We start from the raw sequence: 19,311 nt of genomic DNA, 5'->3' as shown, positions 1-19,311 counted from the left end.
TTAAGCAAACAAAAAAAAATCACTACAGATATATAAGGACTGAGCAAAACACTGTTAATAGAGTTGATTTAATGAACATAACATGGAAATCTGCCAGGCAGGTAAAGAATACTCATTCTCTTCACCCATATGAAACATTTATGAAAATATATTATGTTCTTTCAAAGCATAATAGACATCATGTTTTCTGACCACCACACAATTTAAATTAGAAGTAAAAATGAAAAGTTATGGGAAAATAATCTCCATTTATTTCAAATTTAAAACACATTTCTGATAACTCAGGGGTGAGTCAAAAATGTCATAAATTTAAAATCATTTAAAAACTGAACACAAAGAAAAGTACAATATGTCATAAGTCTAGAGATGAAAACTGTTCTGAAGGAAATTATTCTTAAAAAAACCTGCATTACAAAAGATGGAACGTGAATGAATTAAACTTTCAACTTATGAGCTTAGAAAAAAGTAGTATAATCCAACAGAAGGGAGACAAGAAATCATGTCAGCAGAAAACTAGCATGTAGTAAACAAAGGCAGAAGTTGGCTTTTAAAGACTAGATGAATAAAACATAATAATCTCCTGACAAGATTAGGAAAAGAGACCTTATAAAAAAATATCAGAACCAGTAAGGGACTACGACTACAGATGTTACAGGGATACAGAGAGTATTACATATTTTAGACCAACACATTAAGTAATTCAAAGAAATCTTGACTAGTCCTGTAATTATTAAAGACATTAAATCAGCAATTTAAAACCTTCCCACAAGACCAGATGGCTTTTACAGGTGACTTTTACTCATTTATAAGGTACAGACCAGTTGAATAATACAAAAACTTTCAGAGAATGGGAAAAAAGATTATCCCCTTAACTTATCCCATGTGGCTTGTATAACCTTAATACTAAAACCAGTTAAGGACAATAGAAATAAAGGAAAATCACGGAACAGTATTACATATAAACTTATTATATGTGGACTTGGATGTCAAAATTCTAAGTAAGTCTGTATTTATTTTAAAAAAGTAATCAGTTGTGACCAAATTAGGTTTATGTCAGCAAATAAACAGTGGTTTAATATTAGAAAAACTTAGAAATCTGCCACATTAACAGAGAAAGAAAACAATACGATCAACTCAGAAAGCATCTGATGAAACTCAATATCCATTCAGTTTAAAAGCCCTTGGAAAACTAGAAGAGATTTTCCTTATTCTGACAGAGGGTTCTATCAAAAATCTGAGAGTAAAAATTTCATAGTATAAATATAAAAGCATTTCCTTAAAAAAAATTTTTTTAAAAAGGGTAGGTGGGGTGGTTCCAGACAAGAACTCCACTTGCAGTACTTCAACATGATACAGAGGTCCTAGTCAGAACAGTAAGACCAAAAAATGAGGGGGATGGGGTGTGACGAATAAATACCTGAAAAGGAAAGAAGGGCAGATGATACTGCCTGAGTTCTACAGGTAACAGCTACGAAGTATATATTGATATACCTGTTATACATATAAATAAAACAAAACCCAATTCTATTTCTAAATACAAGCAAATACAAACAGAACATGTAGCTTAAATGAAGATACTATTTATAAGGACAATAAAAACATCAGGTACCTATGACTAAATCTAACTAAAAATGTCTAAGAAGTGTATGGAGAGGTACAGCACTCAATTGGAACACATTAAAGAATCTCTCCATAAATGGAGAGAATGCTTGTTCAGACGTTAACTCAATGTTGTAAGGTATGAATTCCTACAAACTGATCTAGAGCATCAAGATGATAAAATATAGTAAGAGAAAGGACTCTGGCGACAGGCTGCATGGTTTCAAATTCTGACCTGACTATGCCACTTACTGTGTGACATTGGGCAAATTACCTAATCTGGCTGTTCTTAAATTCCCTAGTCCATAAAACAATGATCATAACAGTATGCCTGCTTTATAAGGCTGTCAGGATTACTTGAATCAATAGTTTGTCATATTGTAAACATAATATGAGTTAGTCATTAATAAAAATCTCAATAGTTTTCAATGACACTTGAAAAGTTGATTCTAAAATAGATATATAAGAACAATGGCCCAAAATCACTTCTGAAGCAGAGTAAGATAGCTTTTGCTAAAACAGATATCAGATTTACTATAAAACTCAAAATTAAAGAGTTTTATAGTAAGTGTGGCACTATTAGCATAGGGATAATTAAAAACTAACCAAATGAATAGTCTTGAAAGCTAAGAAATAGATACATGCGTGCAGGGAACTTGATACACAAATGGAGATGACACTATAGCTACCTAAGGAAGGAGGGACAATTACATCCTTACTAAAGAAATGAAAAATATTCTGTTAAGTAACCTGGAATATATGTAAGATTAATTATTTCTAGAGTAAGTATTTTTTAATTCCTTTTAAGATAGTACTTTAAACCATGGGAGCATGGTTCTACTATTTTAAAGTATTTAAGTACTTTACTGGTTTAAATTGAATCCGAGCAATTAAAAAATAACACTTACCATTGCCATATGGAAAAGCACGTGCAGAACGACTATCATAACCAGAGGAATGTCCACTGTCAAAGAAAAATGTATTTTTACGTGTTGCAAGTTCTGAATTTTAGCTTGGTGCAAATGCAAAACATAAGGTAGAATTATGACTTTTACTTAACCACCATATAATTTGTTCTGTTTGTTTTTGTTTGTTCTTAGTTGCTCAGTTGTGTCCGACTCTTTGCAACCCCATGGACTGTAGCCCGCCAGGCTCCTCTGTCCATGTAGTGTTAGGTTTAACACTGTTAAATAGCCTGTGTTTTCAGTACTAAAAAATTAAGTTATTATGGAATCACAACCACCATATAATGGTAGCTGCAATTCCATAATAACTTTATTTTTTAATACTGAAAACACAGACTATTAACAGCATTAAGCCTAACACTAAATGTAAAGAAGATACAGCTTGTTATTATTTAACATGAATAGTCCAATCAATTCAGCCTGACACAAGAGAGAACAGAAACTTTGAGGCTGACAGAGTACTTCAGACATAGTTAAAATTTAGCCTTAAAAAACTAACACAGGTATACCTGTGGCGGATTCATTTTGATATTTGGCAAAACTAATACAATATTGTAAAGTTTAAAAAAAAAAACAAAAAACTAATTTTAATGAATAAAAATCAGAAATTCCACCCTACTGACAGACTCAACAAATACTACTTCTTAACATTTTGAATGAGAAAACAAATATATGTTTAACAGGGATTTAAAATTAAATGCTTATGGTCTCACAAGTCACACTTTGCTGAGTTTTATCATTTCTTCTGAAAATCATATGCAGTTTGATGCTACTGATTTAAAGTTCCCATGATTCTTCTTTAGTCTGAATCACTTTCTCAGAAATACAGTAATTTTTTTAAATAGAGTTTTTTGCCACTTAAGAGGAAATAATAATAGCTACCATTTATTGGTTAGTTCTGTCTGCCAAGAATGGTGCTGATGCTTTATATTCACCTGAGTTGTTTTAATCTTCATAATTCTATCAACCCCATTTGGCAAAAGAGGAACCTGAGTCTCAATGAGTTATTATGCACCCTGCCTTGCCACAAAGCTGGGAAATTTTGAAGCCAAATTTGAACCAGGTTTGTGTGATTCCAAAGCATATGCTGTTAAACATGGTATTGCCATCCATGAGGTAAATGTTCTTTACCACAGCATTCCAAATAACATGAACTATAAATACAGGGTATAAAAAATCAGGTAACTGCCAGGCAAAAGGGATCCGTTCTTCCTCTGTGGAAGCCAAGTTGCATTGGGTAGCAAGGAATAAGGCAGCTTTTCTTTACTGTGGTCCCTGATAACAGCTGTCCTTACTTAATCCTAAAACACACATGCATTATTCATAATTTCTAGTCATCTGTTTGTATATCCCACAAAACTTGACTATAGGCAAGTTTTTACCAATCTAGCGGTTTCTTTAATAAGAGTACCATAAATCAAAGCAATATATTTCAAAATACTATTCATTTCGTTTTCTTTGTCCTCTTCTGTAATTAAGTATAGGTCCAATATCTTATCTGAGAGTAAATAATACAGATCTAGACTTATGAATTAAAAGGCAGGTACTACTGTTTACAAAATGAAATCTTTGAAAATATTACCAAGATACATATGATTCTTCTGTCAAAAGCCTATGAATGATAAAAAATTTACAGTGTCCATACTGATTACCTTTCTATTGTTGGTATAAGAGATGGAGGTGGAGCACCTGGTGGAGGAGGAAAACCTGAAACATTCAATCATAAGATAAAAAGAAGTTAGAATGTAACACAATGTCGACTTAAAAGTTGTGTGTCACTATATTTCTCTGGGACTATAACGTGCTTCTCTATGTTATAATGGACAGGAAAAAAATGGAGCTTAAATTTATAAACAGATTTTTGGATCAATATTAACTTTGAATGAACAGTCTGGTCTAATACACAGAGCACAAACTGGGAGTCAGGACACTCGGTCTTATTTTCAGCACCACACACAGCCCATTTTCTGAGTATAAGAAAGTTAATCTCAATGCCTTACCTTTTCCATATATTAAACAGTAGTAGGATTGCCACCAGATACATTTAAAGTATTTTAGAAGAAAAGCAAATAAAATAACATTTACCTCTTTCAAAAATATTTTGAGAGTTTAGATGTATAGAAATGGCCTTAAAATGCATAATTTTTAAATAAAATCTTACCAGTAAATATATAATGCTTAAGGCTGAGAATATCCATCATAAAATGTGTTTTAAATAGCACAACCCTAAAGAACTAATTCACAAAGAAAAGCACATAATGTAGTTTTTAAATTAGTTTAGAAAGGAAATAATGTGCAGCTTTATATCATGAGGTCTGCATTCTGAATAATTCACAAAACCTAGATGAAATACCACAGAATACGGCTACCAGGGACCTTAACAGTTAATCTACTCTGCACTTTCAAATTCAGTCAGGCAATGAAGCATCTCAACAAGGCTTGAAAAGTCTACAACTTACAATACCAATTCTTTATGACATCAATTTCTGCCAGGTTTTAAGGACCCTGACTATTAGGAAGTACATTAAATTATGTAATTTAAATCTCTCATACTACAATTCACATACTGATCTTAATGAGGACAAGAAGCAATCCAACAAAATACATGTTTGGAAACACTTCCACTAAGCCTTTTTAGTATTCTATGTAAAAATGAATCTCAGTTCTCCTACCCCTTTTCAAATGTCCATTTAAATCAATTTTTAGCCTTGTTTCAAGCTGTTTTAAATCCACCATGCTCATTTTCACTGTCGAGTTTTAGGTTCTCCTCTATTAAATATCTTAGCAGTGTAAAACTTAGCAATTACTACTTAGTCCTAGAGTCCACAATCCTATTTTAGACAATCTTACAATCACATTTTTCTTAACCTATAAAGACAGACCAATGACTCCTTTAAGACTTCTCCTGATAGGTCTTTTTCAGCCACACTCATACACAATCAGTGACTCTCTATCTGACAACTAAATACGTATACTATCCTAAGCTATTTAAACTCCACTATTTATCAAGGTCATTTTGAATTCAGACCCACCCTTCCAAGCACTGTCACCTCTCATCTCTTTACATTTCATGTCTTTTAATACTGAACTTCATAAACACACTTGCTATCATATCTGCATCACACTACAAAAGAAAAAAAAAATCACCCTGAAAAACTATTAAAAAAAAAACCACACTGGGCCACATGTAACACTCCTGTTGATCATATTCTTACAAGAGTGAACAATTAAATCACTGCTCTATGAACAATCATCTGACCAGCTGTCAATCTACCAGTGTGGTTCAGAACATATTTTCTCACAATATTAAGTTATGTCAGGAGGGTAAAAACAATCAGAAACCATGATAAAATCAAGATAAAGGGAACTTTCTCTTCTCTTGCAGTCACTTCATCATATAAAAAATTCTTTGGTTTGAAAAAACAATTTTTGATAAAAATTTTCTTTTTAATCCTATACTGTTTTCAATAAATTGATATGGTAAGAATTTTTTCAGAATCTCTATTTCTACAGAAATGGGTAAGACAGGTATAAGAAAACTAAATATCTTAATCAAAACTGGAATGAAGCAAAGGCAGAGCTGAAAATAGGACCTTGAAATCCCAATAACCTATTTTATATTCTAACCACATCAACACTGTCCCTCCTGTAACTATAAGCTTGAAATTTCATGTTTATTAACAATGATGGAGAAAACATGAAAAAAGTTTTACCTGGAGGTGGTACAGTTATTGGAATACCTAAAAAACAAGTGATGAAATTTAATATAGTAACTGGATTTCAAAACCTGTTATGTACTTATGCCATCACGAAAGAAAACTTTGAAATAAAACCCCTCGCCTCATCGTCCTGGCTTATTCACTCAAAAGCAGCATTCTGTTTTCTTGCACAGGACCAACAATTCGAGTATAATATCAGACTTCCTGATGAAAACCCAGTCTAACAACTTGATAACAAGATTTCCCCACTAATTGTAACCATGAACAAAGTGAGACGTTAGTTAAAAAAAGCACCTTTGTGCACACACAAATATCAAACTCCATGAAATTAACACTAAGCTTGATAATCAACATCTGATTTTGTTATTTTAACAGTATAATAGGCAAAGTGATAAGGGGCTCTTAAATACTGCAGGTAGTACAAGGTAACTCGGAAGATGATGGATATTCACTTTAGTAAAGCTATGAGGGATGTTCAAATATGGACATGAATTGTTTTTATTGGTGATAGGAGTGTGGAAAGGTTATTATTTCCCTTGACTTGTGGGAGTACAGACAAGGGATATAGCCAATTCATATATTTACATCCCTAGGGCACGCTAAGATGAATGTAGTGGTTTACTTCAACAGAAGTCAGTAAATACTAATTTGAGTGACTCTCACTCGCACACATTATAATCTTTAAAGGAATAAACTACATATAAACATTCTCAATTTACATTGGTCAAGAAAGTGAAAGTGTTACTCGCTCAGTCGTGTACGACTCTTTGCGACCCCATGGACTGCAGCCCACCAAGCTCCTCTGTCCATGGAATTCTCCAGGCAAGAATACTGGAATGGGTAGTGATTCCCTTTTCCAAGGGTTCTTCCTGACCCAGGGTTAGAACCTGGGTCTCCTGCATTGCAAGCAGATTCTTTATCATCTGAGCCACCAGGGACTCTTCAAATGCGCCCTTAAATCCTAATTTAAAATTTACATGTCATGCAAATTATAATTTTCTTGTTTGAAGAAAAATGACATTTCTAAGTAGAAAAACTTCCAATATGAAAAATTTTTTCAAGAAAAACATTAAATCACAAAGAACTTCAACAAAGTCAGAATGCTTTACTAAATCCTATCTTTAAAAACTACATCAAAACTATTCCCAAAGAGGAAAAGTAACCTAAATTCATTAAGTACATAGGAAAAAATAATGAAAAAAATTGCTTTCAAATGTTTGCTTGTCAATGGAAACATCTGCTAATAATTTAAAAATTTTCTACGTGTTTTACCAGATTAAGAGGTTTTATTCAAACAGAACTTAAGGAAATAAGTAGGCCTTAAAATGGAGAATGAAGCACCTTACTTAACCACCCATGCAATAAAAGGATATGGTAAACTCAAACCAACAAGACGAAAAAGATAAATAATGCAGCAGTCATGTTTCAAAAATCATTAGGCATCCACAAGTCTACTAAAATGAGCTACACTCCATGGTAATTCTCATACCTCAAGCTACCTCCCTGCTTCCTACATTACTAAACTAAAAGAATCCAGCAAAGAATACAAACTAACAAAAGTTCCAGACACCACACTAACTGGGAAATTAAGGAAGGCACAGTATATTAAATGCTCTTAATAGCTGCTATTACTTGATCTTCATTAGAAGATTACAGATTTTTTTAGAGAGTACTACTGAGCTTCACTATATGTCCCAGTTTTCACGTTTAAATACGTGACTATTTAATTCATGACCACTGTCCTAGGTATGGTAAGGTAACCATGCCGATTTCAGCAACCCACACTGTAATCCTAATAACTTTACCCAAGTAAATACATGAACAACATACATCACTTAAGCTAACTACAGTGTGAACTCATATAAAATAACTAAGAGAATACTATTCAGCTCTCTCAACATTCAGTCTTCAAAAACATTTAAGTTACTAAACTTCCACAAAACATAAAAATAAAAGAATATAACCAAACTATTAAGTGTGCTATGAAGACAGTTAAAATTACAAACATTCTGCTTTTAATTTTTCTTACTACAGTAGTACCATAAGACAGATTCTTTTTAAAAATCAACTGAAAGGAATTAAGTACACAAAACTTATGCTACATAGATAGATATGGATGTCTTTCCAAACAATATCTACACATCAGAAAGTTGGCATAAGAACTAGAGAAGACCTTTTGCGTGAAACACATATCTCATCTAAGATAGCGTGAGACGTATATCTCACCTAAGATAATTAAAATCTTAATTTTGAATTAAAGTTCACTGAAACAGGACTTTAAAGTTGATGAAACACTGTACGATCCATTCTTTTGACAATTAGTAAATTTATTTAAAAAAATGCTACGTAAAAAGTTTAATCTGTAATATAATGTTAGACCAACACAATTCTCATCTAGAAAATCACTATTTAGTATTTGACTTTTGTTAACAAGAGAGAACAGTAAAATGAAGGACAAAATTCACCTCAAAATTCCCTGTCCTGTTTCTCCTGGCACTCCCAACTTTCCTGGTCAACACATGTGCTGCCCAGCCAACAGATTTGAAGTACACAAATTACGCATTGTGTTTCTGTATCCTTTATCTTTAAAATGAGTAGCAAATTACAGTAGTAAAAGGAAGATTTCTATTACTGGACAAAAGCTTTTGGAAAAGTTATATTCAAGTTCTAAAGGGAATGAATAGATGGGGTTTTGACACTTTAGCGACCATCAGAATTACTTCAAGAATTTGTTAAAATACAGATTGCTGGGCCCCTCCCCTGGAACTTCTGATTCAGTAGGTCTGGCATGAGGGAGAGAATCTGCATTCCAAACAAGGAGATAATGATGTTGCTAACCAGAGACCGTATTTTGAGAATCACTGGATTTACATTCAAACTTCCCTGCAAATTGCACTGTGGAGCTACTCAAAATGTATAAATTCCATTTCAAATTTTTATTAAACAAAGCATGTGCCACTGTGATATAAAACAGTACAGCTATATGACAGCTTATACTGTCTGGCACCCTCAAAAGAAAGAAAATAGGATTTAACTTTTCCAGTATGTAATATGAACTTTTAAATGTAAAGAAGTGTAAGGGTGGGTGGGGGGACTGTCAGGGGGTTGAAGGAACTGGTACAAAGAAACAGAAAGGCAACATGCCAGTAAAACATCACGTCAAAAGGAATTCAACTATAAATTCATTATTTTTAAAATTCTCACACAAAAGTAATAGCTCTGTATTCAAGTTAAAAAATGGAATAAAAATTATCTCTGAACTCATTCTTAATGTATCCTATCATTATTTTACACAACTTAGGCAAAGAAAGAGTTCCATGATAGGAGGCCTCCAACTTGGCTTCCAATGATTCCTGCCTCCTGGTATGCATGTCTTTTTATACCTCTGATATTCATATCCTCTCCTTGAAGGTGGGCTAGATAATGATTTATTTCCAACAAATGAAATACAGCAAAAATGATGGAATGTTATTTCGATGACTAGGTTACAAAAGAGACTGACTTCTATTTTGCTGGTTTCTTCTGTTGTGTTCTCAGCATTCATGCTATGATGAAGCAAACTACCATGGTGGAGAGGAAGTGAATCTTTTTAACAAAGAAGTCAGTGAATCTGAACATGAATCTTTTCTTAGGAAGTCTTTGAGATGACCATCTCAAAGTCTGTGAAAGACCTTGAAGCAGAAGACCAGTTAAGCCGTCCCCACACTGCTAATCCACAATCACTGTTCAACAATAAACGTATGTTGTCTTAAACCATTGTGCTCTACAAAAGTAATCTGTCGTCGTGGATCAAGAGCTAACTAATATAGTAACCAGCTATCAACTACCTACTATTTCTGTATTCAGTTCAAATGAAAGAAAGAAGCACACCAGAACAATGTAAACTATGCTTTCTATTTCTCACTTGGAAATTATAATCTTCATCAATACTAGTATGTTACAAACACCAAAAAGCCTAATCACTTGCCTTAAGTCTCACCAATTACTACTTTCAAGTCATCAAGCTCATAGGTAAATTCTGCACACACCAAAAAACTGAGTACAAAACATCAAGGTTTATAAAAATCTTTAAATATGACCTTCCACCACATGCTTTTCTATGTACCAGTGTTTTAAAGATTACATACACATACACATCATCTACAATCTACACTTAAAAAATATATGACGTAGAATACTTATAAACTTATAAAGTAAAACAATTAATTACAAGGTGCAACAAGGAACAGGAGTAATTTGAAAGAAAAAATTGTGTTAAAAGGCACTATGAACACTTAAAGCATCAGAAATAGTTATCAGCATACTCTACACCTAAAAAGTAAAAAAGATAATTTTATATTAACTATAAAATTGGTGAATTATTTTATCTTTATTACAATCTCTCACTCTTTCAATTATAAAATAACCTAAAAGCCTACGGAAAACAAAAATTTTGTTAGACAAAAACATCTCAGATTAGAACTATCAATATTTTTACTTGTAAAGGAATTAAACTCTAAAGGCAAAATAACTAGAAGAGTAGCACGAATGAAAGCAAATATTAAGTCATAATTAAATTCTACAATATACAGCATCTATGCTTGTGAAGAAGACTCCTGAGAGTCCCTTGGACTGCAAGGAGATCAAACCAGTCAATCCTAAAGGAAATCAATGAATATTAAGGACTGCTGCTGAAGCTACAGTTCCAATACTCTGGCAACCTGGTGCCAAGAGCTGACTCACTGGAAAAGATTTTGATGCTGACAAAGATTGAAGGCAGAAAGGGAAGCAGAGGACAAGATAGCTGGGTGGCATCACCGACTCAGTGGTCATGAGTCTGAGCAAACTCTGGGAGATGGTGAAGGACAGGGAAGCCTGGTGTGCTGCAGTCCATGGGGTCGCAAAGAGGTGAACATGACTGAGCAACTGAACAACAAACACTGTATTAAAAATATAACTATTATAAAGGCAGCATCCACAGGGAGAAAAAGACATTCAAAAACCAACATCTTAAAGAAGCTTGTAATAGCTACTACTACTACTACTACTAAGTCACTTCAGTCGTGTCCAACTCTGTGCAACCCCATAGATGGCAGCCCACCAGGCTCCTCCGTCTCTGGGATTCTCCAGGCAAGAACACTGGAGTCGGTTGCCATTTCCTTCTCCAATGCATGAAAGTGAAAAGTGAAAGGGAAAGGGAAGTCGCTCAGTTGTGCCCGACTCTTAGCGACCCCATGGACTGCAGCCTACCAGGCTCCTCTGTCCATGGGATTTTCCAGGCAAGAGTGCTGGAGTGGGGTGCCATTGCCTTCTCCATTTTAATAGCTATTAAACTTAAATTGTGCTCATTACAATTAGCATTATACCCTATTTTGAGTTTACTGAAAACACTATAGACTATTGTATTTTTTTAATATAGACAATTATAACAAAACAGAAAATGAGTACTTCTTTAAAAATTCAAGAAGTTATTTTTCAAAAGGTACTTCTGGAAACTACATTTTTAGTGCTTACATTTTTGGCAAATAGCATAGATTAACCTGCAGATTTGCTGCGTAAGACCAAAAATCTTGATGAAACTGTAAATCAGCTTAATGTTATACTTACAAAATAATTTCTCAAATAAAGGGACAAAATTATACTTCCTCAAGGGTGCAGATAATATTCACTGAATATAAGCCAAGCTTCTGCAAAGTAGCAGTTCCCAAAGTATTATCTGGAGCTTCCCTGGGGTGTCCCTAAGGCTCTTCTAAGAATTTGAAAGGTCAAAACTCCTTTCATAAAAACACTAGGATGTTATTTGCCATCCTCGTGTTCATTCTCTTACAAATGTACAATGAATTTTTCCAGAGGCTACATGACATGTGCAATCACAATTGATTTAATGCAAAAGCAAACAGGAGAATCCAGTTTTTTTGTATTATGCCACATGAGCAAAGAGATTTACAAGGTATAAAAGAAGGCCACTCTTTGCACTAAAATTTGTCATTCTGGAAGAATAATTTTTCATTAAAATGTTATCTTAGTGTGTAATTGGATTAGATATACATTAAAAATAATATTTAAATAAAATATCTTAATTTCTTGGGTTTAATTTCTAATAAAAAAATGAATATGTCACACATAAAGAAAAGCTCTTTGGGGTCTGCAGTAATTTTTAAGAGTATAAAGGGATCTGTGACCAAAAAGCTTAACAGCCACTGCACTAGAAACCAGACTGCTAACAGGAAAATAATCTAAAGATAATGAAAATCCTGAGGAAATACTGAAAACTTCGGAAGTAAACTGCTTTCAGCCCCATGTGTCATCACTAACTCAAATTCAAAATATTTAAGGAACAAATAAGATTTTTAGGTTCATATAATTTGTAGTACTAGATGACTACTATGGAGAAGGAAATGGCAACCCACTCCAGTTCTTGCCTGGAGAATCCCAGGGACGGGGGAGCCTCGTGGCTGCCGTCTACGGGGTCACACAGAGTCTCAGACACAACTGAAGTGACTTAGCAGCAGATGACTACTAAGATGCTAATTGTCTTACCTACCTAACAAAAGTCTTCTAGGAAAAAAAATACTTTGCTCTAAAATGCAGAATTTTATACATTTTGAAATCTAGATAAAGAGCCTAAACCCTATGCATGCATGCATATATGCTAAGTTGCTTCAGTCATGTCTGACTGTGTGTGACCCTATGGACTATAGCCTGCCAGGCTCCTCTGTCCATGGAATTCTCCAGGCAAGAATACTGCAGTCAGTTGCCAGTCCCTTCTTCAGGGGATCTTCCCAACCCAGGGAACGAACCTGGGTCTCCTGCACTGCAGATTCTTTACTGTCTGAGCCTCTAGGGAAGCCCATTAAATTCTATATCCAACTTTAAAAGCAGAGATGGCTTATCTATGGTCTGGGCTCCATCTCCGTAAAGCAAAGAGACTTATTCAACTTAGTAGAATTCTACTCATGTGCTAGATTTCAATTGTTTCCAAGACTTAACAATATTCACATGAGCCTTAACACTGATTAAGGTAACAAGACAGGAGTTAAACTGACTCTCCCTTCTCTTGTTCAACAAACTAAATTATATAAAAATGAACATAAAATATGACACTAAAAGTAAATTAACATTTAAAATCTAAATTAAAAATCTATCATAAAACATAATACTGTTTGATCAAAGTTTAAAAAACAGCCTATTTACAACTGTGCATTAAAACGTTATTAAAAAATAATAATATAAACCAGACACGGACAAATACTGTACGACTCCACTTATATAAGGCACCAAGAGTAGGCAAATTCAGAGAGACAGAAAGAAGCCACCAGAAGCTACAGTAGGGAGGAAGGTATTATGTTTAATGAATATATAGGCTTTGTTATGAATGATGGAAAAGTTTTTGGTATAGATAGGGGTGATGGTTATACAACACTGTGAATGTACTTAATGCCACTGAACTGTACAATTACAAATGGGTAAGATGATCAATATTATGTCATGTTATCACAAACACACACACCCACACAAAATCAACTGCTCTATATTATCAATCCTTCCAATTCTACAATTTTTCTTCCAACACACACGTATTTAAAAACTGGTTTAATCAGTAAACAGACTTCTTAACACAAATCAGGCAAACAGTAAAACCTCAATTACTGTCGCTGATTGGTCACTAGGTCGTGTCTGACTCTTTTCAACCCCATGGACTATAGCCTGCTAGGCTCACTCCATGGGGTTTCTGAGGCAAGAACAGTGGAGTGGACTGACATTTCCTTCTCCAGGGATCTTCTCGATCCAGGAACTGAAGCTGAATCTCCTGAATTGGCGGGCGGACTCTACTACTGAGCCACCTAGGAAGCCCAAAACTTCAATTAATTGAATTAAAGTCTGATTCCTACTTTTCACTCCCGAACTTCCTTAATCACAAATATATATGCATGCACTTTCAAAACAAGAAAAATTTTTTAAAGAGCTTTTAGGCCATGTTACCAGGGTGAATACAGATAGGTAATGATTAACTTCTTCATTTCAATGTAGTTGAATGAAACAGGCATTCAAGCAAAATTGCCTATGTTAGAATTCTGGTTCTGCTACTTTCTAGCTATTATGATTCCAGTTTTCTCATCTGTAAAACCAGAATAGTATCTACTTCAGATGGTGTTGAGAATCAAATTGAACTAAAACATGATATGTGTTCAGAACAGTGCTTTCAACAGTAGCATTCAATAAACATTAACTTTTATTTCTATTATTACTCAGTGAAAGTATGAAAGCACACTAATAATGTGTGTCTGAAAAAACTCATACAATAGAAAGTATTTTCTGGATTACTAAAAATAATAGATTTTCTGAAAATTAAGGAAGATCTTGAATAAGTTACAGTGTTTGTTTTCAAGCTACTATCAGTATGGTAGCAAGGAACCATATTACTTTTCCATTTAGAAAAGCTAATCCAGAAGTCATTAATTTAGGACCCAATGTCCCTTACATGTTTATTGTACTCGCCAATACAAAACCTCCTTTACTCTTTAGACAAATCTACTGTGGCCAGAAATATGACTTTGTCTGTTATAACAAGACTTCACATACGCTGTAGATGTGTGTTTGAGGGGGAGAGGAAACAACACATCTCTTTTCTGTTAACTATTTTACAGTGAAAGCTTCTTGAATGAAGCAGCTTCCCTGGTACCTCAGTGGGTAAAGAATTTGACTGTAATGCAAGATACCAGGATTCGATCCCTGGATCAGGGAGATCCCTTGGAGAAGAAAATGGCAACCCACTCCAGTATTCTTGCCTAGAAAATCCCGTGGACAGAGGAGCTTGGAAGGCTTCAGTCCATGAAAGTGAAAGTGACGGTGCTCAGTCATGTCCAACTCTTTCCGACCCCACGGACTGTAGCCCGCTAGGCTCCTCTGTCCATGGGATTTTCCAGGCAAGAATACTGGAGTGGGTTGCCATTTCCTTCTCCAGGAGATATTCCCAACCCAGGGATTGCACCCGGGTCTCACACATTGTAGGCAGACGCTTTACCGTCTGAGCCACCAGGGAAGTCCTGGGGTTGCAAGAATTGGATACAATTTAGCAACTAAGCCACCACCCCAAGTGTCTACTCATGCAATAAGCCACATCTGTAAACCTCCAAGAGTTGATCATAAATGTTACCCTCCACACCAGGGCATTTCTGAGTGAATAACAACAATTAAGCTGGGACAATAGGTTTAATAGGACTATTCCAGACAAATCTGGATTAACACCCCAAATTAAGGGCATAATACAACATTACTATATTTGTTCCACATCATATACAGCTCTACAGTCTTAAAAACTTAAAACATTTGAAAGCTGATGTTAACAAAGCCAACATTAGAATGTTTAAATTAATTCTCCAAAGATTTATTCCATTTTTTCTTTCAGTATTTCTGAAGGAGGCAAAAAGAAAACCCAAGGTTTCTCTAAGACAGAGTACTTTTAAAAGCAATACTTACGAAAAGACTGCTTGAGCCACAGCTTTCTTTCATTAGCCGCTTATGATTCTTAAGATGATCTAAATTATAGCAAACTCTACAGAATATGCTGTAATCATATGACTCTGTGGTAAATGGTAACTGCAAATGTGGCTTTAATCACTGCCTATATTCATCTGGTATATATATTAATGCAGCCATACTGTTGTTTAAAGCCAGTGCCCACTCTGACTGATAAGAGCCTGTGTGACTGTACCAATTGTCAATCTGAAAATTTCTTTGGTGTTACGGATACATAAATATGTTGCTAACTCAATTAGCTAACACATGTAGGGAATGTCAGGTATACACAGGATCTCTGTGATTGGCACTGCGAGGAAACACAGATGGAAATGGAGTGCTTATGCTCTCTCCAACAGCTCACAAGGAGTAATCCAGATAGCCTCAACTTAACAAATATTTGGTTTTAACATGAACTAGTATCTTTCCCTCACCATCACCCCTAGCAAATATACCAGTTAGACTATGACCACATGCACTGATCATCTTTTAGTCTCATTATTTCCATATTTTATCTTTCTCATTGGACAAAAGACCCATTATGAATCATTAAGTCTTCATTATTTTCTCTTTTTATTTAGTTAATTCTCACTATATCAAAGATCCCAACCAATATATACTGCTTAAATCAGCATTAGAATTCATCTGAATTTGTATTCCTTAAATGCTGACAGGATGACACGGAAAGGTAATATAAGGATAAGCATCAAAAGAAATCTGTACAGGTGTTAAAAATATGGAAAGCATGCAATTGCAAATTAACATTAAACAGCTTAAACAACAAAAAAATAATCAGTGGTACTCTACAGTATAATTCCATAGCTAATCTAAACATTTTAATAATAGATTTGTTATCCTTATAAACAGAGATTATATGGCAAAGAAATGAAATGATTTTTACCATTTTGAAAAAGTACACACATCCAGATAATGCCACTGCCTATCAATATCCTACAGAGCTTCTAAATATTCTTACACCAGTGAGGTATTTATTCCTTTGTTATTAATTTGTACCACTATTTTCTCTCACTTACTTTAATAACAAGTGTTGAAGAATACCTGGGGATATACTATATTAGGTAGTAAATAAGAAAATTCTTTTAAATCAACTTTAGTAATTAAATAAGATTACAAAGCAATTTAAAGACTATGACCATATGCACTGATCATCTTTTAGTCTCATTATTTCTACATTTTATCTTTCTCATAGGACAAAAGATCCATTTATGAATCACTAAGTCCTCATTACTTTCTCTTATCATTAGTTAATTCTCACCACATCAAAAATCTAATAACCACAGATTGACTCTTAACTTCTGAATGGTTTCAGTTTCAGAACAAGCAATTTATTGTCAGAACAAGAAATTCACTGAACTTGAGAAATAATGCAGTCTGGAGTAAGCAAGTCATACCTATCTAATCTTCTCTTTCTACTTTTTGAGACAACAGATTCCCTAAAGCCAAAGTCATGTTTCATAATTTTCTTATCCTTTTTGGAAAGCAGAATCTCAGAAGGAAATCAAAGGTGCTGTGGTTGTGGGGCTGGTGCAATAGCTGAATTTTAGAGGAAAAGGATGAATATTACAAAGGATTATTCAGATCCCTTAAATGCCTCTGTACTCTAATCAGAACTGCCAACTCTTAAAGACAACTCTCTGGTAAAAGCAACGTGAGTGAGTGAACGTGGCTCTCTAGTATAAACTGATTTTATTAATAAAAAGCAACTTTTTACATATGTGGCACATGTAGTTCTGGTTAGGACCAGCAGCTAATTTTTAACCCTTATTACTGGAGCTCTCCCTAGGAAGAAAATAATTATCTCAATCTGGTTAGTTTCATTAAAAACCGGCTAAGGGTTATAAATATTAAAAGCCTATTGTGAATAAAATAACGAAGGCTATCAGACAAAAGTTGAAAGTATACAATTAGGGAATTATTTGTAAATTTTTTCCTACTACCACTGATCTAGCTTTTAATAAATAACCAAAAGTGGCTAAGAATATTATAAAAACTGACATTAATTTTCTGTCATGCTTAATAGGCCCCTGGCACCCAGAAACAGTCTCCAAAAAGGAAACCAGTATACAAAGAAAGACGACAACTGGACTTGAGATTTTCATTTCATTCTCTTCATAATTTTTTTTAACCTATGCAATTCTAAAAGTATCGTTAATTTTTTTTTTTTTTTCAAAACAAGGTAACATGACTCAATGTGAGTTTATACATACACAATCAGCAACTTTAATTTGGGGAATCACTATCATATTTTTAGAACACAGTTTTAGTCCACTTGTCTTTATTTTAGTACACTGCCTCTTTGCTTTGCTGAAATTGTTAAGACACATATACATCTGATTCAGTGTGAATCTATTGAAGATTGAGCATAAATTTCTTATTCTACTACTTTTAATGTAATGCAGTGAAGATTCTGTTTTCAAATATATACTTTAATTGTTAAGTTCAAAATTTCAAAACACTCATAGGCTATTTTTCTTTCAGAATCAAATGTCTTATTTACTATTTACCTGGTGGTGGAATCAGAGGTGGAGCAGTGCTGACAGTTGGAGGAGGTGGAAGAAATGGAGGAGGTGGAAGGTGAGTTGGAGGAGCTCCTGGAGGGAAAAATGGAGGTGGTTTGCTAAAATTGTTGTCTACTTCAGTAGCAGATCTTTCAGAAAGGACCTAAAATTATAGAGCACAGTTAAGTAAAAAGGTGAATAAATATTCTTATCTAAGAGTAAACGCAGTAAATGAATCTCATCTAATCTAAGAAATAAGTTTTATTCACATACACGTATTTTGGAGAAGTAGGACTAACTGTTCTATGCATGGGGTATGAGTGAACATTACACATATGTGAGTATACACTCAAACACACTTTTAAAAATGTTCATAGTCAAAGCCTAGGAAAAAGTGAATCATTACAAGTAAAATTCTTATGGAATAACTAAGAGATTTAATAACGTTGTAAGCAAGAGACAATTAAGTATTTCACAAATAAAATGTAATGAGTATTATCTTTGTTACTCAACCAAAGTTAAAGTATTCAAATTAAGGCATTATAATCATTAGTCACAGATATCAGAATTAAGAAACTAAGACGGCAGCAGAACCAGATATGCATTATACCAAAGCCTGTCATCTCAGGTTGCAAAGTAAGAGGTTGTACGGCATGCATCAAATAGGGTGCAAGTAACAGGCACTGGATATATAAAAAGCTTCTTCATCCGAGCCTTGGAACTTTAAGAACAAGGGTTTATACTCAATAGGCAAAAGTATTTACAAAATACCAATCTTTGTGAATAGGTAAGGGACAAGCATCAAACCTACAGGAGAGTGGCACCTAGAAATATGAATTTTTTACAAGATCCCTGACAGACTCTAATGTGCAAATGTGTTTGGGAAAAACAGAAAAAGCAGGCAACATAATGTTATATATTTATACTTTTGAAATCCTTGCTGGCTAAAGCATATCATTTGAACAGATAATCCTTCCTTTCATTAACTTTTCCTACATTTAAGTACAGTAA

At 34.2% G+C, this 19,311-nt stretch overlaps 1 protein-coding gene across 13 annotated transcripts in view; it reads right to left on the bottom strand.

The window, feature by feature from the left end:
- The window catches only part of FIP1L1 (factor interacting with PAPOLA and CPSF1), a 68,070-nt gene that overhangs the window by 12,693 nt on the left and 36,066 nt on the right, over window positions 1-19,311 (bottom strand). For 7 of the 13 annotated variants that reach the window (XM_027544507.1, XM_027544504.1, XM_027544509.1 and 4 more), the window contains 4 exons: window positions 18,307-18,463; window positions 6,278-6,304; window positions 4,217-4,271; window positions 2,508-2,563 (listed from right to left, as the gene is read on the bottom strand). In XM_027544507.1, the coding sequence (XP_027400308.1) occupies window positions 2,508-2,563; window positions 4,217-4,271; window positions 6,278-6,304; window positions 18,307-18,463 (295 nt within the window). The remainder of the gene's footprint in view (window positions 1-2,507; window positions 2,564-4,216; window positions 4,272-6,277; window positions 6,305-18,306; window positions 18,464-19,311) is intronic. The other 6 variants (XM_027544516.1, XM_027544512.1, XM_027544506.1 and 3 more) reach the window with 1 other exon arrangement.

This window comes from Bos indicus x Bos taurus, chromosome 6 (genome assembly GCF_003369695.1).
Source record: "Bos indicus x Bos taurus breed Angus x Brahman F1 hybrid chromosome 6, Bos_hybrid_MaternalHap_v2.0, whole genome shotgun sequence".
Taxonomy (NCBI): Eukaryota; Metazoa; Chordata; class Mammalia; order Artiodactyla; family Bovidae; genus Bos; species Bos indicus x Bos taurus.
This window is presented reverse-complemented; position numbering and strand designations above follow the sequence as displayed.